General features: G+C 36.6%; 1 protein-coding gene across 1 annotated transcript in view; it reads left to right on the top strand.

Annotated features, from left to right (window-relative positions):
- rflna (refilin A) overlaps positions 1 to 15,586 on the top strand; it is a 31,157-nt gene extending 15,571 nt beyond the window's left edge. Inside the window, exons 3-4 of the mRNA XM_056463315.1 lie at positions 4,123 to 4,232; positions 8,669 to 15,586. Coding sequence (XP_056319290.1) covers positions 4,123 to 4,232; positions 8,669 to 9,011 — 453 coding nt within the window. The 3' untranslated portion in view covers positions 9,012 to 15,586. The remainder of the gene's footprint in view (positions 1 to 4,122; positions 4,233 to 8,668) is intronic.
- The last annotated feature ends 9,522 nt before the right edge of the window (positions 15,587 to 25,108 follow it).

Consider the following 25,108-nt stretch of genomic DNA (forward strand, 5'->3'; position numbering starts at 1 on the left):
TGTTCATGAATTCCAGTTTCTATGTTATACCAAGGTCCTTAATATCCTTACTAGTGGCCAAATGTTGTGTTTTTGTGACATATCATGAGTCATGACACAAATCTGTATAATGACATTGGTATTACACAGATATTATAAGAAGGTGATAAATTATGAGATCATTGTTGATGTCTTCATATCTCAAAAGATTCTTTTCAGAAAGTAAAACTGTACACAGGGAAAATACAGTAGAAATTACAGTTTGTACAGTATAAAAACAATATAAACCTATGTAATGTCCCCACAATTCACAAAACCAAACATGTGTACAGTACACAACCTGCTGAGTCATGAACTCAGGAGCTAGGGAACTGATTGAGATGCGCACTGTGAATGTATCTGTAATCTCAAGATGTGTTTTTATTTGTAAGTTTTTTGTAAAGCAAGCATGCACTCAAAAAAAAAAAACGTTTTTTCTCGTTTAAACTACTTCAAAATGAGCTAAAACAACACAATTCTTGAGATTTCATTGGAACGACCGAATTTTTTTATGTTCAATCCACATAAATTTGTTTAAAGTGTTAAGTTAACTTTAATCAATTTGTGTTGGGACAACATGAATGAATTGTGTGGAACCCTGCATATTTTACAGTGTGCATGAAATAAAGCACATTATGACAAGTTTTGCTCGCTAACTACATAACTGAAAACATGCTAGATATAATACAGGTTTTCTTTCAGAACTGTAGTCTTATAAAGTGCTATAAAGTTTTCTAACTGGTGAATGATATGATCTAGTGGGTCTCTGTCATCTTTAATGTGCGCGCTCATGATTTTAAGAGGCGTGGATTTGAATGGCAAGTGAGGGACTGTTTCACAAACATATTATGCTAACCGGTTAGCATTTAGGCAGATCACCTACTGCACCTTTAAGTACTAGCCTGCAGACTCCTTTGATATTCTCTCACGAAGACATCACAACTCCTCTGATGTCTTCAAACTGGTCCAGTCAGAACTACATTTGCTAAATGAACTGAAGCGGTAATCCAGATTGTGATCTGGTAGAAGGCGAGACTAATGTTCCTTGATTGACTGAATGTGTGAGCTAAAAACAATCAGCATGAGCTCAGGAAAAGCCCACGTTTCATCACGTCAGAAGAGCGTTTACTTGGTGATCCACTGCTGAGGAATTCAGTTTTATGAGGTGTCAGAGATAGAGAGTGAGAACGTCTACGTGCTGGACGCTGTGCGGATGTGACTGTGTGTGTGTGTGTGTGTTTTGATGGCTGGAGCAGGTGGACGCACAGGCTGCTCTTTCTACACACAAATTGCTGCATTGTTGCCATTTGTCTGACCACATACAGCAAGCAGACATATACTGTATAACATATAGTTTATTAAATACTAAATGTCAAATATCAAACTCTGCTCGTGAAATTTGTAATGCTTATGAAAGACATCTTAATGCAAAATTTAAATGGACTGACTATAATTGTTAAAGGTCGTACGGTGAAGTAGGGATGCATTTAGTTTTGCATTAAATGGGTTCATTTTGACCTGCAACACGGAGTTCATTGCTGTTTCTAAATAATGTTGCGCTGTCTGTTAGATCAGCAGATCGCATTCGCAACACTGGAGTAGAGCAGGTTATTACCTGCTCTTCACACACAAAGTAGGCCTACCTGAAATTTAAAATTAGAAAAGGCTCAATAATACATTGGACAGATCCTCAACTCACTGATTTCTTCCCTTTGTGCTGCTGTTTTGAAAGTGCCCGCAGATACTGGAGGGCTGCGCACTGTCTTAGTGATGGGTCAAGCGCTTCACGCATCCGGTTGCGCAGATGCGACGTGCGCCGATTCGTAAAATTATTCTGTAATATTAAAAGTTTCTGTTCTCTCATCCTTCGGACTGAGTTTATTCTTCCGAGGTGAACACTTTCAGTGCTGCGAATAGTTTGTAAAGCCTGGCTCTATGTGGTCAACGTAATTGATTAAATTAATAAAAGTGAAAAAAGTGAAAATGATTTAGCCTAATATATATTTCACTGTAATTTTATTTATATTAATATGTTATTTAACAGACTAGTTTGTGTTTTGATTAGGGCCAATAGTGGTAGCCTATTACAGATTTCAAAGAAAAATCTTAATATTAAAAAAGGAAACATAAGCTGGACCACAACAGATCAATGTCCTAACGAATCCTCAAATAATGTAGCCTAGTTTACGGCAAGCATCATGTTTTTAGCTAGATTGTGTCGTCTGTTATATACAGTAGGCCTATAGATGTGTTATTTTTACTAAAGAAGATATATTATTTGAGTTTTATTTTAACTATACAAACTGTATTATGCTTAAAAAAAAAAAACAGCACAGTATCGGGATCGGATCTGTATCGGTTGATACTCAGAATTTTGGTATCGGGATCGGAACGGTTACAAAAAAATTGGTATCGGTGCTTTGAAATATGCGTTTTTATTTGATGTTTGACGTAATCTCAACCGAAACACAATCTCAACCGGGACATAGAGTAGCTCCGCCCCTTTTTAAATAACAGCTAATAGTGTTTTGTTTTATCACCGCTCTGCCAGTGAGAGCGGTTGAGCTCAAGTGCATCAAATGAGAATCGTCTTGAAGGGGGCGGGGCATGTCAGACACTAGAGAGCATTTGATTGGTTATGATGTGATGAGAAACTGTAGTGCGAGTTGACATGAATAAAGACGTTGGGCGGAAGTGACCCAACTACAGGCTTTAGATGTTCATATCAGTTTTATATCTTCAAATTGTGAATTTTGTCAGTGTTTTGGAGCACACTAGCTTATAGATATCCTAAAAACAAATAATACTGATACTAACATCTAAAAAACTTTTAATTTTAAAAGTAATTAAATTTAAAGATAAACTAAAAGTAAGTTTAATTAAAGATAAAGACTATGTGAAAAGACCCAAGCCAGCCTTACCAAAGAGCTTAGAATGACCAAGAGGTGACACTCAATAGAACGTTCCATTGCAACAGCAGCACCCAGCGATTCCGCCATTCTGGAGTGAAAGCGATCAGCCGTCTAATGGATCTTATTGCTGTCGCGATGGCAAGCAGCTGCTTTGTTTTTTATTTATTCATTTAAAAAGCGCATTAAAGCTGAAATACAACCTGAAAGATGAGAATACAACACTTAATATCATACACTGGTGATTATCAGCACAGTTTATTTTACAGACGTAATGTTTAATATATTAACCATACCTGTTTTCCTGAAACTGTCACTTTTAGGTGAAATTACTTTGAATTACTTTAATTTAATAGTTTACGGACTGGCATAATACATATTAATACTGACATGTTAAATTAAATTAACATGACTTTCAAAATGGGATGTTGATAGCAGAGTAACAATACTTTTTGTTGGAGTATTATATTATAAGAGTACATAGTATTTTTTCCAGTGTTGTCTGCTAAAAAAAGACTAATAAAGTTTTTATTTAAAAAGCGACTTTCTCCAAATTGATTTATTTTTATATATATTTTTATTCATGTTTTTTATAGCGGTCATTAAAAATCATAGAGGCCATACAAACTACCAGATAATGTTGTTTTTGTTGTATATACTCATTTTTGCTTCACCCTAATTTGAGTAAAACAAAAAAAATTGTAATTAAGCTATTTTGTTAACCTTAATTGTATGTTATATGTGTAACAGATATTTCAGATAGCAGATGCATTAAACTTAGTCTTGCCAACATTTTGGAAATTGTCTGCTTTCATTGGGATATTGTTTTAAAATGTTGCTTTTCAAAGGGGATGTACTCATTTTAACTCATATTTAACTCAATATTTGAATTCATCCTATTGTTAGTTTTCCGTGCTGTTTTCCTATTGGAATTTTCATTCCAAAATGGCAGCCGCCCGACACAAAATGCAAAAGCCACTATAATGATGAATGCACCACAACTAAAACTACAGCATGAGGGTTCTTCGCCCTTTGAAGTGGTCACCTTGTGAGGGATGCCAATAAATGTGCTTATGATAAATTGATTTATCTATTTTACCACTAAATCAGCCTAAATCAAATGTTTTTCTAAGATTTACCATATTGTTTGCTAGATTAGCTCATTTCTGTTTGTTTTTTATGTCTCTGTGTGTAGCTGCCATACTTGCTCCTAAACTCTCAAGGTCCAGATGCAAAGTCACGCATGTACCCTGTGTTCTATGGAGAGAGCATCGAGGTCAACCCCAAACCTGAAAAAGAGATCAAGTAAGTGATCACTTTCAAACCTAAAAAGTCAAATGTTCTAAGTGTTTAATGGCTCATTTCCACTGACTGGTACAGTACGGTACGGTACGGGTCACTTTTAACAGACTTGCGTTTCCACTGCTAAAAGGGTACCAATGGTGTGTGACAGAAACTTTCAGTCGACGTCATTCTCGCTCGAGGAAATGTCTACAGTAAAGCTGTACAGGTCATTCACATATCATATGAACAGCACTTCTCACAACACAGAGGCTTCATACACATGAATACTTCTGTATAAATGTTTATTACTAACCTTTATATGAACGTAATTTGATTATAACTGCAGATCAATGACAGTGTGAAATAGCCTACTGTAACGTCTGTAATTATATTAAATAAATAAATGCAACATATATGAACACATACAGCCCCTTACATTCTCTAATATGTTACCAATTACAAAAAAACTACACACAACATACATTTAGTCCTTATTTAGGTTCAAAACAACACAAAATATAGCCCACAGTCAGTGAAAACCTCTCATACGTGACTTTAATCTTCAGCAGCACGTGTAGCCTTATGTTAGAAAGTAATTCCTTCATTCTGAGTTCATAATAGTCCAAAAGGTGATGATAATAGTTAAACATGGCAGTTTGTTCACATTTTAGGCTGCTGACGCATCATTTACTGCTGTGTTTTCACGCTTCACTCTCGTGTTTGTTCGTTTCTGACAGGATCAGATATCAAACCGCTTCAATGATCACGAGCATGTTATTAACATAAGCTCAAACAGTTTGTTATTTCAAATATAGACGCGATCGCGAGCTCCCTGGACAATAGTGAAACAGCTTGCACTTTTAGACGGGCTCATAAAACAACAGGGCACTGCAGATTTTGTTCTTCTTGGCTTTGTGGCTGTTCATCGAGACAACGACAAGGTTTGTTTGAGCTCCGGTGTGTGTGTATATATATATATATATATATATATATATATATATATATATATATATATATATATATATATATATGTATATATTTTTACGGTGTAATGTCTCGGCTGTGTATTTAAAACATGACGTTCTTTAGTTTTCATTCTGGATTGTTACGGGAGCGAATGATGTATCTCTGTAAACCAATAGCTTTAAGCTGCGCGTCTAGCTCTGCCTTTTGGTACCCTTGTAACCCTTTGCAAAGGGTGCCGAAAAAGTGGTACGGTACGGTACGCCTTTTGACAGTAGAAACAGGTCATAAGTGCAGATAGGAGTGTAACGTATTGCTGTAAATGAAAGAACACAAGCACAAAACTGTTTTGACTTTTCCCTAAGGTGGTTTGAAGTTGTCACCTTGATTGCATCATTAAGTGCAGTGCTCCTCTTGGTTCTTGGTTTGAGGCTTGTCATTAGAGAAGACAATGTAGAACAGTGTCTGAAATCTTGTGATACTACAAGAAATTCACCAGAAGGAAACATTGATCACAACAGCCATTAATCAGCTGTCGGTGAACATGTCAAACCAAGAAACAAAGACCACAGACTTTAGTCTAGGATTATAGGGGTCTTACAATTTCCAAAATTTGTCTCAAATGACCAAATCATGGCCAAAATTACACAATGTGAGGCTTAAGTCATGACATTTTGGGAATAATAGCATTAAACCAGTAACCTGAATAATGCAGCCCTTAGTAAATCACATTACACAATTGAAGAAAATACTCTTCTGTAAATTTAGCATCAGTAGTCAGAAGTAAAACATCTACACATGCAAAGTCAGCCACAAACAAAGTCCAGGCAGTGGGTAGCACGTTCGGCTCACAGCAAGAAGGTCACTGGTTTGAGCCTCGGCTGGGTCAGTTGGCATTTCTGTATGGAGTTTGCATGTTCTCCCCGTGTTCGCTTGGGTTTCCTCTGGGTGCTCCGGTTTCCCCCGCAGTCCTAAGGCATTCTATAGGTGAATTGGGTAGGCTAAATTTACCGTAGTGTATGAGTGTGTATGGATGTTTCCCAGTGATGGGTTGCAGCTGAAAGGGCATCTGCTGCGTAAAACATATGCTGAATAAATTGGTGGTTCATTCCGCTGTGGTGACCCCAGATTAAAAAAGGGACTAAGCCAAAAAGAAAATGAATTAATAAATGAGTGAACATGCAAGTTCATATTTAGATTTCACATATATAAAATATGTCATATATGCAACATATTTAGAAACATTGCACACATGACCACTTTCGTGTATATTTTTTTCAACCATTGGATATACAAATATGTGCATATATGTTCAAATATTCATTCATTCATTTTCCTTCAGCTTAGTCCCTTTATTAATCTAGGGTCGCCACAGTGGAATGAACCATTAACTTTTCCAGCATATGTTTTACACAGTGGATGCCCTTCCAGTCGCACCCCAGTACTGGGAAACATCCATACACACTCATTCACACTCATACACTGCAGACAATTTAGCCCACCCAATTCACCTATAGCGCATGTCTTTGGACTGTGGGGGAACCAGAACACCCGAAGGAAACCCACGCCAACATGAGAACTCCACACAGAAATGCCAACTGGTTGGCCGGGACTCGAACCAGCAACCTTCCTGCTGTGATGCGACAGTGATAACCACTGAGCCACCGTGTTGCCCATGTTCAAATATATTAGCTACTGTAGAATTTATATGTATGTATTGTGTTCATATATGGCCATGTAGGAACATATTTGATTTCATAGGCCTTATTTCAACATATATGTAAAATATTTGTACATTCTAATAGTTGGAAAATATATGTAAGTAGCCATCTTTGCTATATTTTAATATATATGTTGCATATATTTTTACTTTTGTACAATCCGAAAATGAACTTGCAATGTAATATGCATATAAGTCCATGTAGATTTCTAAGTGCGGTAAGTAAATATGATCTTAGTTTGTCTGTTCTGCTGTAATAGCAGCAGCACTTGAGCTGCATGAACTGAACAAACTGGCGTCAAAGCTGATGATCATGTTCTCCAGCATTATTTCAGATTATCCAAAGAGCTTCAGTGAAATAACATGTAACGGTCTGTACAAACGTCAAACAATCACAAATTTATTTCTGTGACTAATGGCCCAGAAACAGTACACACTAGTAATTTATTGATAAATTCGAATCATTTTTATAAACTTTTTTAAAATCCTATATTTTTTTTATTTTTATTTAAAGCAAATCCTGATATATTTTCCAGTATCTTAACCTCTATATTAATGATCTATGCGCAAACTATAAAGCGCATGGCTAAAAGCATTAAGGGCATGTCCAAATCCACTTTTGCTATTTAAAGGTGGAAAAATACGCTCTGCACCCCAGCGCATGGTCTAACAGGGTTGTGCTTATTCTCTTAATGAGTTATTGGTGTGTTTTGAGCACAACGTGCATTAAACAAATCAGAGTCTCATCTCACATTCACTTTAAGAGTCAGTTGCGTTGTGCCATGCTATTAACATGGTGGACTTGGTAAGTGGAAAAACTGAACCCTTCACTAGCAAGAAAACAGTTACCGTAAACAGACTATCTGCATCGCGAGGATAAAGAATGAGCCTCCTCCATTCAGCTTCTTTCTCTTTACTTTACTTTTACTTTTTAGGCTGCTTTACTCCTTTATTCCTTACTTTCGTGAACTCCGCTGAAGACATCCATTAGCCTACACATTTAGTTTTGTTTGTTAAGCTTTGTTCAGTTCTAATTTACAGAAAACGAATAAATGAACAGTAATAACGAAGTGTGATGATGCAGACGTCTCCAAAACCGGACAGGTGGACAAATCTAAACTTATTTTTATTAAAACAAATATAAATATGTATGTAATAAACAATACTGCTAATAATAATAATGACATTATACAAGTGCAAATTGTCATAAATAAACTGAAATAAGCACCCCGAGTTGAGAAAGGCATGGAGGCAGTGGTTTTCATATTTATGTAATCCTTTTTTAATCCTTTTAAAAAAAATTTAATCCTTTAATTTTTTTCATTTGTAAAGATATTTGTGTATTGTCGTACATCCTGTGTGTATTAAGTAATGTGTAAGCGTTTAGACCTGCGTAGACGTATAACTAACGCGCTCTGCGCTGGACTTTAGACCAGCTTTAAGTTGGTCAATGGCACTGTTGATTTCAGTTCCTCAAAATAGCAACGCGCCAACAATACACCTTAATACACACTTCTTTTTTAGACCAGTACGCTCAAGGGTCCACAAAGTGGCGCAAATTGATTTGCTATTTAAACAATGTGGTGCAAAATGTAAAAATTAGGGTTGCGCTGGTCAGAAAATAGCAACAAATCACGCCAAACACATCTTGCGCCTTATTGCGACAGGTATATGATAGGGCCCATAGCGTGTGACATAAATGATGTCATCGGTATAAGTACTTATGTTTTAGGTGCATGATGTTTGACTGATGAACTCTATTTCTATTGTCTAGGTTCAACTCTGCAGTCAAGTATGCTTCAGACAGACATTTTCGTGACCAGGTTTACTGCGCCCTGGTCCCAACCGCCACATCCTTCAGTGAGACGATAGTGGCCATCCAGAACTGCACATGGCGCAGCTACAAGTCAGAGGTTCACTTCCAGCCCCGCCACAGGCCTCTACACTTTCAGAGCACTGCCATCGTGTTCCCCAAACACACCCGAAACACTTACCGCACCACGCTGAACTACAACGGCAACAGAAACGCAGCCGGCCGGCGGTGGTTTGTGTCCACAGTCAGACTGGAGTCCACCGAAGACGCCAGTCCATGCATCATTTACACAGAAGACCTCTGAGGTGTTCTCCTTCCCCAAAATCAATGAACTCCCTTTGGTTAGAGAGCTACAGATTGAGTATGTGGACTCGGTTACGAAAAGCCTGATTTAAAACGGATGGCAAGAGGCTTGAAAGAAAAGCAAACCTTAAGTCAGAGAGGGCCATTTTGTTCTTTCGCTCCAGTGTTGATGGTACTTGATAGCAGGGAAGAGGTTGACTTTTGTGTCTGTGTGTGTGTGTTGTGTGTATGCAGTCTTTACATGTGGCAGTAATGTATTTATATACAATTTTTAAAATGTTAATATCCAGTCATACCAGTTAGGTGGAGGGAAAAACGTTTCGGGCAAAGTGGTTTCTTCTGTTTGCTGATTCACAGGCCCGCATGGAATCTTTACCTGTAAAATGTCCACCAATGATCTGAAGAGTTTGGGCCAGATTTACCAACAGTGCGTTAAAACAGTACTCACTCCATTTACTAAACATGTGCAGCAAAAAATTGCTCTGAAAAGGCATGGACGCATCTATTTTTGTTGTTTTTCCTTCAGATGCCAATTCTATGGGATTTACTAACGTTTGTGCTTCTTTGCACCATTAGTCATTACCTAAAAAAGCAAGTCTTAAATGTTGCACCTGAAATGGCTGCAGTTGTCTTTGCCAGGAGAAGGCAGTGGAGTGACAGAGAGTGAGTGGTGTAGAAATCATTTTTTCTACATACAGTATTTGGAATGCCAGAGGAACACATCATTCAAACACACTGTTTGCCAAATATGTACATTTTCATTTGCTTTAGGAATTAATAGACGACTTGGCACAAACAACTAGGGTGAGTCAAGTAATACCAGTGCAATCTTAGTTCCTTCAGATGGCGTGCAATCTGTTCTGCTTACGTCTGAACTGTCAAAATCTACATCTTATAGTCTAGATTGGGGCTGTGCGATTAATCGAATTGCGATTGCGATTTGAAACATTGTGATTAGCTAATAGCAAGAGGCTGCGATATGAAATATATATGTATTAATTAATTTCCCCCACCCAAGAGCAAATGCATGACTGCCGTCTGTGTGTGATAGTCTTATTAGCCAATTTAGTGAGCACACTTTCGTTCTGCCCAATCAGAATTGCGCAACCGAACTATGCGGAACGCCCACAATAAAAACAAACAAACAGGAAAGCGCAGACGAGTGCGGGATGAGGACATTTGCTGCTTCAGAAGCATTAATAGACAAATTAATATCAAAGAAAAACAGGACATCAGTAATATGGGAAGATTTTGGGTTCAACATCACAGACACAGAACTAAAACAGGTCATTTGCAAGAATTGTTGCCACAGCATGAGGAAATACAACAAGCAGCACATAAAAAAGCACCACAGGCGGCTATATGAGGAGTGTCTGGCTACAAAGTCAACTGAAAGTATTGTCAGTGACACTCAATCTAGTAGCAAGCAACAGCAAAGTTCAATTCCAGAGTCAGTCATGTTAGTTTGCTGAGTGTTCTGTATTTTTATAATGATTTTTTTGTTTGTTTTTATAATTAACTCAAATTAGGGACATATTGTAGCTTAACTTGTTTACAGATAGGTAAGGTCATTTTATTTGTGTTTACGGTTTGCTCTAGAGAAAAAATGAGTGATTCATTTCTGAATATTTCAAAACTAATTTGAATAAATGTTTAAGTAGGTGAGTGTCCTTTCAGTTCCTTATTTTAACTAACCCTCACTGCATTTTAGCAGTAAGAAGCTACAGATTCTACAGAATATTGAGCTGTAGATTGACTACAAAATGAAATCGCAAATCAAATCGAAATAGCAATATCTGTAAAAAAATAATAAATCAATTCGATATTTTCCCTAAATTGCACAGCCCAGGTCTAGAACATATAAATGCAGTCGCTTTCTGAGCTGAGTATATGGGTGTTGTCCAGTTCTGAAGTCTTTCACCTTTGCATTTTAGTGTTTTTTGTTGTTGTCTATTTTATGAATCTTCATAATCATTGGAGAGTAAATAAATAAATAAATAGGTCTAAATTAAATAAAACTATAGTTTTGTTCAGTACGTGTACCATAGATGCTTTAACTGAATAGCAGTACATATTTCAGACCAAATTAAACATTATGAATATTGATTATTTTCTTAGCCCCCTCACTTATTTCTACAGCCACCCTTACCCCTGCTCTATTATAAATATATGTAATAGTGTCTGGTCATAGATCACCCACACCTTACTGTATGAGCATCAGCTCTGCATATTTGCCACTATGTTCATTTGTGCAGAGCTTATTCAGTAGTTGACATATTTGGTCTTTGTTCTATAATTTGCTCATTGTCTGTAAATCCTCTGCAGAAATCTTTCACTTCCATTGGCACTGTTTTGGTTTCAGAATTGCGCTTTTGCACAGATTTGGTCAATCTGGCCTTTAGACTCTCATTTACTTCTTTAATTTATTACAATAATAAACTAGATTATTCATTACATCACATGACATTTGTAAAAACATAAAGGAATTGAAAATAAGATTGAAAGATTTTAACCCTGCAGGCACAGGATGTCCACATGACGTCATATTGATGTTGTACCCCAACTGTTGGATTTTGTTTGGAAATGAAAATCAGTCAGAACCCAAGTCATCAGAAGCCAACGTCAGGCCGACGTCAATGTCCAATCAACTATCAACGTCTAATCATGTTCCACCTTGACGATGTGTGGACACAACCTAAAATCAACCAAATACCAACATAATTTGACATTGTTATTGGACGTCAAAATAACATTGTCCTTAGATGCTGACTAGACATTAAATTTTGGTCACCTGACGTCATGACCTAAATCGAACCTAATATAAACATCTTATGATGTTGTGTGCCTGCTGGGAAGAATTCCCAGAATTCCCTCAAAAAATGCAGAATTATCCCACCGAATCCATGCGGGCCTTCATTAATGTTGTGTTATTCAGTATTTCTGGTTCTTCCAAAAAGAGTTCATCACACATGACTAAAATAAGATTAAGACTATAAGAACATCATATGTGGAGCTATTCGCATTCAAATGTACACGATACGCAGACTAGCTGCAAAAAGACTAAAAGTTGCACTTATTGTTTTTGTTTTCTTGATCATGGGCTGTAAATGTGTTGAGAGCTAATTAACGTGTTGGAGCTCTTGAAAGGTTGGACCAAAGATTCTGTCAAATTCATTGAAAGGGAAACAACCTAAAGTATTTCCTCCCTTTCTGTCTGGACCTCAGAAAAATGTGGAATAATTTCTTGCACAAGATTTTTAGAAGACACCCCAATGTGTTAATAATTGAGTGGCTTAAATAAGAGCTGCACTCACAGAAAGACGGGAAACGAGAGCGTATGTGGAACGTTGGATTTGAAGTATCTGGACTGAGCATGTGTTCGATGAGAGGATTCACCGGTTTTTATCTCAGCCACTGTTATCATCTAAAGCCTGAATGCTTTTCTGGTGGACTTTTAGATTGTACGCTTTGATAAAGTCTGGTTTCGAAGGTAATGACTTTCATCTAGATTACCAAACTGAGCTCCTGTCATGCGGAGCACTGAGAGAAAACACAGTTTTGGAGATGTGTTGAGTGGTATGGAAAGTAGTATGGAGCTGTACTTCATGTTTGTCAAGTGTTTAGAATACATTTGGAATTCTGAAATGGCTGTTGTAAATTTAAAACTCTTACCTCATTTATTTTTGTTCTGATTTTGCGTCATAAGGATCCTAGTGTCATTTAAAAAACAATGACAATGGATGTTTCCATAGTATGTGGGTGTGTTTGAGTTTTCATAGGATTTCCTGGCAGAACAAACAAAAAAAAGGTTTAGTTCAGTTATAGCGGTGTAACCAAGCACAAATCTCACAGTTCGGATCACATTATAGGTCCTTAGTCATGGATCGGAGCATTTTTCGGATTATTACAAAAACAGTACTGCAAGAAAATATTTTAGAAGCAGTAATTTTACTTAAAAAAAAAGAGAAGAAGAAGAAGAAATAATCTGCTAAATAAAAATTAATTGTAAATTATTCAGGATCGTTTACCAAACAACGACGTAACTCACGACTGAACTATCGTAGTACGATGCATCATTTGGGAAAAGAACGATGTAGTGACGAGTGTTTCCCAATACAGTAGTTGCTCTTTCGCAGATCCGTTGTTTGAACCACGTAGTTATAACGTAAAACATCCGTAATGCAGTCATAATTGTTTTTGTGCAATTTATATTGTTTTACACGCACAAGTATTTCAAAAAATCCAATATTAGCTTTAATAAACACATTTTATTAAAACAAAGCACTGGTTTTCCACATTAATTGAAATAAATGTAAGCGGCACATATATGGCCAATGTTTCCTTTACAAATATTATTGAGAATCTTCCATATTCTGTTCTAAAACATAAAACCATTTAGTAACATTTATTATAATCTCAGATATAAAGCATATAAATCGTTAAGCTAATGGTTGTAATTTACAGTAGGCAATTTATTAAGAAAATAAAAAAAATCCTACTTCATAATAATTATTATTATTAGTTTATTATTAAGTAGGATATTGTTTCTTTTTTAAAAGTCTACTTTTACAATGTGACACATGCAAACCACTGCAGAAATGTTCTAACTAACAGCCCTATGTAATATACAGTACAGATACACAAGCTTTGGAGACATAACGTAAATTCTGCTTTTAAATAACCTGAGCCACGGCTGTGTTCAAAATGGCATAAATGTTTTCAAAGTGCACTACAAAGGGAGCACAACTGTCAATATGAAGATCGCTAAAACTGAACTGTAAAAAATACTTTGAAAGCAAATTACACCTAAGAGTGAGGACTTTAATGCTTTTTTTCTTTAATCATTCCAAGTTTAAATGTTGGAATGTTTGAAAGGAATAAGGGATAGGGGGGATAACTGGGAATAGAACACAGCAGGAACTATGCTTCTAACTGCAGCTCCAGAGGTGTAGTTACAAGTGTACAAGTTTGCGACGCAGTTTGCGAATGTTCGCTGGAACGACGGATTTGGGAAACGCCAAATCAACAACTATGTTTGTAATAACGCAACTTGCGACCCTACTTGGCTAACCATAGTTTTCGGAAACGCACCCCAGTTCTGTGAAAAATTCACTGTTACTACTACTGAAAACGCTGATAATGCTAAATGTAGAAATCTCACATTATAATTTGTACAACCCGTATTTATTTTTAGTCTCATTGTCAATAAATGATTCCGTCATTCCCTCATAAAACTTCATGTTTCATTGATAGATGGATCATTTTTGAGGAATTATTCAGTGGCATACTGTTTACGGCTAATTGTCGCCACCTATAGGTTAAATAAAGTACAGGGTTTCTGCAGGTTTCAGCAAGACTTTAAGACATTTTCAAGACGTTTATGAATGAAATTCTAGACTCATCCAGGGTTGCAACACAATATTTCAGTCATTTTAAGGCCGCAAATTTAGTTTTTGAGATTTAAGACTTTTTAAGACCCTGCAGATACCCTAAAAATAATTGCTGCCTACAACTTTCAGTTTTGAGCGTCAAGTTAAATGTATATAACAGTGATTTTAATCTTTACCATAAACAGCAGTGGTTTTATCTGAACTATAAACTGTTCTAACAGTACTTCAGTGTTATCTGACTGTTTATAAACTAAATACTGAATCTCGTTCTTAATTTTCGCGTTTTTCAAACAGATTTGAAAGCAGCAAATTGAAGGTTTAATAAACATATCCAAATCACCATCATTTCTAATTTATGTTGCGTGGGTGTTGAAATCCTGATCTTTTAATGATTAATCGGGCAGCTTACACTGAATGCATTAATGCAGGCTAAACAAGCAGTGACAGAAAACACCTTTAATAACCTAAGAAACCCACCTCAGTCCGAATAACCTACCACAACTTCTTCCGTCATCATTATGTTTTACAGGAAAGCCTAAATGTTTTCATACATGTGATCTGAATGATGTGAGATGTGATCTCCATGCGATCGTTACACATTTAGGATTAATCTACAAGTAAAAAAATGTATTAATCCGAGGGACAAGTGTGTTCCGAACTGTGGGTAGTGATCAACCGTGATCCATTACAGCCCTAGTGTTAAACAGTAAGCAAGTGCTGTATTATTCCATGACAGTGACACCAGCAAAGACAATCATGAGGGGTTGATAAGAGATGAATTAACAAGTAGACAGTGCTGATGAATCACTCACCCATGATGGATATTAGATACGTTGATGACAGAGGAACTTTAGTAATGTGTTGAAGCAGATCTGAGGGGAGAAATGTTGTGTTTGATTATTATTATTATTTGTTCCACACCGTTTTATGATCACATTTGTTTGGTGTACAAACGCTCTCTGCTATCAGATGGATTTTTGTTTTAGTTTGATTTCCGAACACAACGACTTGTGTTTGTGTAAAATACTTTCCTGTTGTATATTTGGCATACAGCACTCGTAATTCTCTTTATATTTTTGTATAATTCCCAAAGGTAATGGTCTTCTTTTTGATGAGACAACAGATTATTTAAGGAAAAAAATATGTGTATCCAAAATGAATAAATAAAAAGCCCCAAACCCTACAACAGCAGCATGTTTGTTTTCTTTTGATGTGTGTTTAATGATCTGCGACTCTGTTTTCCATCGACATTATCGCTTACGCAGCAGTTTCCAAAAAAAAAAAGGTCAAATACTTTCCAGCTTCAGATGAAAAAGACGTCTGTGATTCTCCTGTAAGACTGCCAGCCGTGAGAGACGCGTTGAGTCTGTTTGAAGCGTATATCATTTTAATCCACGCATCCAAACTCGCTTAAGGCTAGATCTCATTCACGATAGTCAAGGATTACATTAAAGCGGCCATAAATGACATTACCATAAGGAACAGTAAGTACATTACAACCAGACAGAACACGTTTAATACAGTAAATGTTATATAGTCACACAAGTTGAGTTTGTGAAATCCGAGTATGAGTGCATGCACTGTAATGAAATATCACTGCCTTCAACTGTTTAGCTGAATCAAATGAGCTTCATCTGAACTTACATCAATCAAACTGACTAAACATTAAAGTTTCACTCATTCAATCATTTTCTTTTCAGCTCAGTCCCTTCATTTATCCTGGGTCTCCACAGCGGAATGAACCGTCAACCTATCCAGCATGTTTTACACAGCGGATGCCCTTCCAGCTGCAACCCAGTACTGGGAAACACCCGTACACACTCATTCACACACATACACTATGGACAATTTAGTTTATTCAATTCACCAACAGTGAATGTCTTTGGACTGTGCGAGAAACCGGAGCACCCGAAGGAAACCCACGCCAACACTGAGAGAACATGCAAACTCTACACAGAAATGCCAACTGACCCAGCAAACCAGCCGCCTTCTTGTGAGGCAATAGTGCTGCACACTGTGCCACCGTGTCACCCTAAACCAGGGATAGGGAACCTATGGCTCGGGAGCCGCATGTGGCTCTTTGAGCAAAATTCTGTGGCTCTCCAGCTGTCTCTCTTCAATAATATTATAAAGTTAAAAAATATATAACTCACTCACTAGAAATCAGTTTCCTATAGAAAATACAAAGCAAATTCCCTTTGTAGTGTCATTTTTCCAGCAAAATGAAGAAGAACTCAGTTTACAATAAAAGGACGTTCCAAATGTGCGTGTGTGGAGCTGTGGATTAACTTGAATTGCGACACCAATAAAGAGCGCGCAATTTACGTTTCTATGGAAACCTCGTGCACGTAAATGTAAACAACATTCATGAGTGGTAACGGCGAAAAGGAAAAATTCTATAAATGGTCCTTTCTTCATACATTGTGATCCGTCATATTTGTTTATTTTAGTGTTGTGCATGGATATGACCCCTAATGGCTCTTTATAAATGCATTTGCCAAATCAAATCAGAAACGGCTCTTAGCTGAAAAAAGGTTCACGACCCCTGCTCTAAACTGTTTATAACTTAAACTATTTAGTTGAAACCTGATTAACATATTAAAGTAAGCTAAAGCAACATAAAAATATTTGTTGTCTTGACTTTGTCATTATTTTTTTACAGCGTGTATAAAATGATTTAATATTAGTAGTACTGTGTGTGTTCATACCATAGACTGTAGGTTCATACCTGCTTTAATAAAATATCTGCAAATTTATGGCGCCTTCCAGCTTGACTTGAAAAGCATTTGGATTTTCCCCGTTTTAAGTTGTTCTCTCACATAATTGCTTTAAAAGATAAAATGTTTTCACTTTTCCATGAACAGCAATAAACATCCACTAGACTGCTAAAACTGACATGAGCGCCGACAGTAGAACAATGCAAAGCTGTGTTGCCCTTCCAATGCAGTGTAACAATCATTTGTTAATATTAATTATTTATATAGTTCATTTCAAATGAATATGCTAGGCCAGCGATGCCCAAACTACCCAGTTTGTGTTTAATACCCAGACAAACCCAGCAAAACAAGTTTGTTTTTAATACCCAGACAAACTACCCAGCAAACAAGTTTGTGTTTAATACCCAGACAAACTACCCAGCAAACAAGTTTGTGTTTAATACCCAGACAAACTACCCAGCAAACAAATTTGTGTTTAATACCCAGACAAACTACCCAGCAAACCAAGTTTGTGTTTAATACCCAGACAAACTACCCAGCAAACAAGTTTGTGTTTAATACCCAGACAAACTACCCAGCAAACAAGTTTGTGTTTAATACCCAGACAAACTACCCAGCAAACAAGTTTGTGTTTAATACCCAGAAAAACTACCCAGCAAACAAGTTTGTGTTTAATACCCAGACAAACTACCCAGCAAACAAATTTGTGTTTAATACCCAGACAAACTACCCAGCAAACAAGTTTGTGTTTAATACCCAGACAAACTACCCAGCAAAACAAGTTTGTGTTTAATAGACGTCTAACAGACATCTAAACGTAGACCGCTTGGCTAAAACAAGGCTAAACTTGGGCTGTCAGTGAAAATCTAACAGACATCTAAGAATAGGCCAAAACTAGACTAGTAGTCAAGTAGACAGACATTATATGTGTAGTCATTCATTTCTGTTTATTTGATGACTAGTTTTGGCTTATTCTTAGACCTCTATTAGATTTTCACTGACAGGCCAAACTTTAACTAAATGTTTCAAGCTAATTAATCAGATTTAATTTAAATATACATGCCATAATGTGATGGATAGAGGACAAATCAAGGCAAAGGCAGCTTATTCTTGACTAGTGTATTTGAACTCCGCAGTGTCATAAATGTGATTGTCTATGTTTTTATTGCAATGCGTTGTTATTTTAAACGTTATACTGCATTAGGCCTACTTATGATTTAAAGTAATGTTTTCCAATAAATTAGGAAATTACCAACTTTAATGTAAGTGTTGGTATATTTTCCTTCAGCCCATGGCTCTCAATGATATTTGGTTTTGGGCACCCCTACACTAGGCTATCACTGTGCTAATAAATAAATGAGACTGCACTAATTTAACATGATTGTTAATGTACCAAACTGACCAATGAGGACTCATTTGAGTTTCTTTTCAGCATCATAAAAATAAGTTAAGACCTCTGACATCATGACATAAATAAAGAGCTACAAAAACATGACTGCAACTAAACTGTAATGGCCATTTGAAAGCGAGCAGCGCCCTCTAACGGCCAACACGTGTTCTGAGGGATTCAATCAAACTGTTTTATTGCCCAGGGGTTTGTAAAGTAATCGATTGGACTGAAATCGTCGAAATAATTACTACACTTTTTTTTTGATTAAGGCATTTCCATGTTTTATTTTTATTCATGATTTGGATTTGTTTTCAATTCATTTTAAAAGGTTACTGAATCAGGCGGATATAAACGCAAAATGGAGACAATATGGCATGTTTTTGTCATGTCTTCAGTTATGAAATACATTGATTCACAAATGGGTCAATTTAAAACGACAAATCTAACAAAAAATATTGTATTTCAAAAAATTCCCTTGGAATTATTTAATCTCAACACGTGATAAACATTTCAAAAATTGCTTTCTTTACTGAATTTTGATCATACTTTGAATACTTGATTTGATTCTGCGGTTTTAGGTTGTAATGCCCTGCTGAAAAATCCAGCTTAAACCAGCCTAGGCTGGTTGGCTGGTTTTAGCTGGTCGACCAGCCTGGTTTTAGAGGGGTTTTGGCCATTTCCAGGCTGATTTCCAGCCATTTCCAGCCTGGTCTTAGCTGGTCAGGCTGGAAAATGACCAGCTAAATCCAGCTAAAACCAGCTTGACCAGCCAAAACCAGCTATGTCCAGCTTAAACCAGGCAGGTCAAGCTGGTTTTAGCTGGATTTAGCTGGTCATTTTCCAGCCTGACCAGCTAAGACCAGGCTGGAAATGACTGGAAACCAGCTTGGAAATGGCCAAAACCCCTCTAAAACCAGGCTGGTCGACCAGCTAAAACCAGCCAACCAGCCTAGGCTGGTTTAAGCTGGATTTTTCAGTAGGGTGACGTCGTCAAAATGACCCCCTTTAGCGTCTTTTAACTAAATATAATCGACCATGCTTTTCCTTCGATAGCTTGTCTTCAAAACTGGCGCCTCGTCTCCCGGACCTGCATAGAGTGGTTAAAGACAGGTAAATAACCATGTTTACCTTCAACTTCGGGCCGGATTGTCATTTCAGTGTGGTTATGCAGAAGTCTGGGGTTGGCGTAAAGTAGCTCAATGAAATAAATGAACACGTCCCTTAATATTCATGATATGTTTGCAGTAAAATAGCTAACGTAATGTAGATAAACCTTCACACAAGCAAGAGTACTTTTTCTGAATATTAAAACGGCAAAGGTTATATTCATTTCATATGACTTCTAATTGAATAACAGGTTCATTATTTTGCCAATGTAACAGTACAGTTGTTAATTACACAACAATGTAAGGTCTGTTTGTCAAAGATCATAGATATATACATTAGATGTCGCCTGCCCTGTTGTTGTCTATTGGAAGGAATGCGTCAATAGAGCCGCCATTTTAGTACAGGGTAGCGCTCCTTTGAAATGAATGCGGGACCAAGCTGCAGTGGAGGACTGTGGCCATCCAGAGCCAGAGATATATATATCTATGATCGGGTGTTTTCCCTAAGGTCAGTATACAATTTTTTTTTTTCAATTACGAAAATTATAATTACATCACTTTTCTACATTGATGGTTTGTGGGGGGCAACACAGTGGCGCAGTAGGTAGTGCTGTCGCCTCATAGCAAGAAGGTCGCTGGTTCGAGCCTCGGCTGGGTCAGTTGGCGTTTCTGTGTGGAGTTTGCATGTTCTCCCTGCGTTAGCGTGGGTTTCCTCCAGGTGCTCTGGTTTCCCCCACAGTCCCAAGACATGCGGTATAGGTGAATTGAAATGTACTATCCACCCTTCTTGTTAAATTTGATCTAATCTGTGTCCTGAAACACATCCCCTCTCCTGCTTTCACTTCTCATACTGATGGAGGGAGCGATTCATTTGTGAATGAACCGCCGTTATGAATGGCTCGTTCACTTAGCCGACAATAATCAAGTGGGGCTCACTGCAGAGCCACTTGGGCAGAGCTGAGCTCCAGCAAGGGCTAGCTTGAGCTCTAGCTCCTCCTTCCTTGCACTTGTTCTACGAGTGATGTCACTGGGGGTTGGGGTTAGGGGTGGGGTGGGATGGGTGTATGCATTAAAACTGCTTACAGGAGGAGGAGCGAGAGCTCAAGCTCCCCCTCGCTGGAGCTCAAATGGCTCTGCAGCGAGCAGTGTCTCACAATAATACAAGTTTCTGGCACCGCAGCATCTCGTTGTCATATTTCATCTACAGTGTTTGCTGATTTTATTCAACAAAACTAGCATAAGCCGAGAATTTAGTGCGAGTTGGTGCTATTTCGCCGAATGGTGAATGCAGCAAGTGACTGTATTATCATCAATAACGTTACCTGTTTAGCACAAAAGTTCATAACATACAAAAACCTAAAAAAATAAATCTTTCCAATGAAATGTTCTGCCTTGGTGCTTTGTTTTCTTTGTTAGCTCGTTACTACACCCGTAGACAGTGCTAAAGTCCAGTAGCATTGTACAAATGTGGCGGCGCTATTGACGCATGCTCAGGGTCCCTATACGATATCTAGTGTATATATCTATGGTCAAATATAAGCAGGCCCAAACAAAGCAAAACTTTACAATCATGGGAGATTTTTTTTTCCTTCATGAATGATTCAGTGTACTTTAAAGGAATCGGTTGAGTCAATGATTCAATGACCCGTTCATTTATTAAGGCACTTTATAGTATAGTGTGTGTGAAATTATTTTGATAGGCAATTTACTCTCCCATGACATTGAGGTTAAGTTTGTTTATATTCGCACATTCATTCATTTTTGAACAGTGGCAAAATGCAACACCGTCCCTATATTGTTTACCATGCTACTTTGAAGATTCGGTCTGAAGTAGGGCTGCATTATATTGGGAAAATCTGATATTGCAATATTTTATTTTTCTGCGATACATATTGCAATATTGGTTATTTTCATTAGATAATTTGAATAGCTCTATTTGATGGTTTTCTGTGGAGTCTAACATAATTCAGGTACACAAATTGAATAATCACAAGGCAAAAATACTTTTCTTATTTAGTTTTGTCTTGTTTCTAGTCCAAATATTTAGAAATTCTACTTTTCCTTTTCGAGTTTTTCCCTAAAACAAAGATAACTATCTGTCAGTGGGGCAAGTCAAATAATCTTGTTTTTACTTTGAAATGTACAATATTTGTACTATAAACAAGTCAAAAATATTATGTAAGAAAAATCTAACAGTAAGAATCTTACAGTAATTAAATACAATTCTGCAATTCTCCTAGTAACTATAAATCAGATTGGACATTGCATATCTTATGATGTGAATATTGGGGGTGCACACATTGGGATATCGATGCTGAAACAATATATTGTACAGCCCTAGTCTGAACTTGCGTTAAAGAATGACTTCAAAACAACATTAGCACTATTTAATTGACTGTGAACAATGTTGTTCTTTGATAGTCATTGGCTGATTATATCATTTCCCTACTTAAGAGTTTGCCAACAATACTTTGCAGGAATTACATTATTAAGGAGAATGTGCAAATATAAAACCAACTTTAGACCACTTCCCATGAGCCATGAGAGAGAGTTTATGAATGGAAGTGATTGACACAACATGGCAGATGCAGTAGGTCTCATTTCCACTTATACTTTTACTATGAAACACACATTTAGCTCTCTTCACCAAGCGTTTAAATGGACATGGACACATTTGAAAGCTAATACTTTCTGATTTTAAAAGCTTTTAAGTAGGGCAGCACGATGTGGAGAAAAAATCTGATCGCAATTTTAAAATGCGATTCACTATAATTCGCCTACACAAAGTTCACTACACTGTTACTGCTTATTTAAAATCACTTTATCCAATACAGTTGTCAGGAAAAATTTAGAAAAAAACTAGTTTTTTAATTTCAAATAAATAAATGATATGTAAAATCTTACATTTAAAACCTTTAGATTTAGATTGTTACATTTTTCATATTGATTTCATGACATTCACAGAGCATTGACAATGCTTTCCATACACAATTTTAAATCACAGCTCAAGAATTCTTGTAATAAAATGTATCATTTATAAACATGTTTATATGTAGATATTATTTGTAATTTTGTCCTTAAATTCAGCAGATATAGGCTACTCAAAGAAAACTCTCTTTGTATCAAACAAACTCAAGTACATGCACAGAACAGCATGAGCATTTATAGCAAATAAATAAATGTGAATATTATCCTGCTTGCTTTTTGAGTGTTGACTAATGAGTTCTTAAACACCTGTGATTGGTCATTGTGTTCCCTCACTAAACAGAAAGGGCAGCGATTGGCTCTGGTGTTATTCACCAATGTGTGACACGGATGCAGATAAAGCGGATATCACAGCTGATCTGTGATAGATGTGGTGGAGAAAACTTGAGCTGCAGAGTAAACACGCTTGTGTGTGTGTGTCCACAAAAAAAACGCTGTAACAGCCGAGGGAGGTTACCTTTACTCATGCAAGCAGGTCAAAGGTCCCCACACACACGCACGCACTCACACACAGAGAGAGAGAGAGAGAAGCAGAGCAGAGATGAAGTTTAAAGCTTTCATTTCATCTCCATAGCAGTGACATAGGGGCTCATGGGTTCTGCTGTAGCAGTTGTCTGCTTTTTAAGTAATGTTAGTTGGAGCGTTTTAATTACCCACGCTCGCCTCCCTTGCCATAGTAATAACCAAAATAATTGCAGCTTTTCAAATTGTGGTTTCGGTTTAAAATCGATTAATCGTGCAGGCCTACTTCTGAGCATCACTGTGAGCGTTTGGTGAAGTGATGATCACTCTAGCCAATCACAGTCATGTCTGTTGAATGCATGAACAAAATGATCAATCAGCAGTGTTCCTGAATCCACTCTGCAGCACTCAGATGTTAGTGGGGAATTGATGTTCTCTATACAATTAAAGGCAGGACTGGAGATTGTTGCACATTCCTGAAAACCATTTTTAGGCAACAAAGGTTGCAATTCTGTCGTCACACATAGTTCATGGATTTGGTGTTTCCCCAAGCCGTCATTCCAAAAAACATTTGCAAACTGTGTCGCAAACGAGTTTGCAACTCCTCCTCTAGAGCTGTAGTTCAGGGGTGCGTTTTTGAAAACCATTGTTAGCGCATATCCGTCGTCACAAACATAGTTTGTTGATTTGGTGTTTTCCAAATCTATCGTTCCAACGAACATTCACAAATGTGGACATTTGCAACAACACCTCTACTAGAGCTGTAGGGGTTTGAGTGTCAACGTTGCAGAAGTAGACTTTTCAAATAAATCATTATAAAAAATAGCCTCCTTAATACTAATAATAATAATAATAGTAATTAGTGAATCTAAATGTAATTATGGCAAACAAATAAATAAGTACTTATTATAAGAGATTAGCCTACGTGTTAGCTATTGTAAGTGGTTTTATAATTTAGAAGAGAATCTTGAATTTTCTCCATTATGTTTGTAATTAAAATATAGGTTCTGTATTTTGTTTACATCAATATTTTATATAATATCATATTTATATGTTTTTACCAAGACTAATATTGGATTTTTTAAAAATGTGTATACGTGACGTGTAAAACAATAATTTGTACAAAATAAAAAATCTATAATTTAATAAAATAACATGGTTGAAATGACAGATCTGTCAGAGGAGCTCATTCAGCTGAGTTTTGTCATTGTTTGGGGAAGACACCCATGGTTGACAATATCTTTCCACACATTAACTGTCCAAAACTGACTTGCTACTCAAAATAAATTATACATTTGCAGCAATATTTTTGACATATCTGTCTCAAAAAACAGATCATTTTGAGCATTCTAGTCTGTACTCTTATATACATTTATGGAAATCTAATTGAATAAGTCTGATGTATCAAGTAGCCTCAAATAAGCAATGTACAGAGAGCAGACATAAATGACACGCTGTCATGTAAATAAGGTGAAGGTATTTTTGTTTGTTTATTAAAAGAACAAATTCTGTTCTGTTCACTGTCGCAAAACTGAAGATGGTACACCAAGAATAATTGAAACTATCATGTCTTTCATCCAAAGTACATTTTTATATTAAGTGAAAAAATACGGTTTCTGATTTTAACCCGTTTTATTCAATTTGCTTTAAAGCAAAACCCATATAAAGGCAACATTAAAAGCATGATTTTTCTCAGAGTAGTAGCATTTTTACTTTAAACAAACATTTTTCATGTCATGTGGCCACAGGAAAATATGTATTGCTTATGTGTTATTTAGTTTTTATGAAATTCTAATGTGAGTTTGAGAGTTATCGTCTTGTGTGACATTTATAACAATACTGAAAGCACCAGTAGATAGTTTACCTCAGATCTTGAAAATAAAACAACTAGCAACAACATAGCCTGAAGTTACTGTATGCATTTTTATTATAGTTCAGTCTAAAGTATTTTACGATTTTAAGTTAATCAAAGTCATTCATTTTATTCATGGTCTATATTTATATATATATATATATTTTTTTTTTTTTTCTTTTTTTTTTTTTTAACA

The sequence above is a fragment of the Danio aesculapii genome, chromosome 8 (genome assembly GCF_903798145.1).
Source record: "Danio aesculapii chromosome 8, fDanAes4.1, whole genome shotgun sequence".
Classification (NCBI taxonomy): domain Eukaryota; kingdom Metazoa; phylum Chordata; class Actinopteri; order Cypriniformes; family Danionidae; genus Danio; species Danio aesculapii.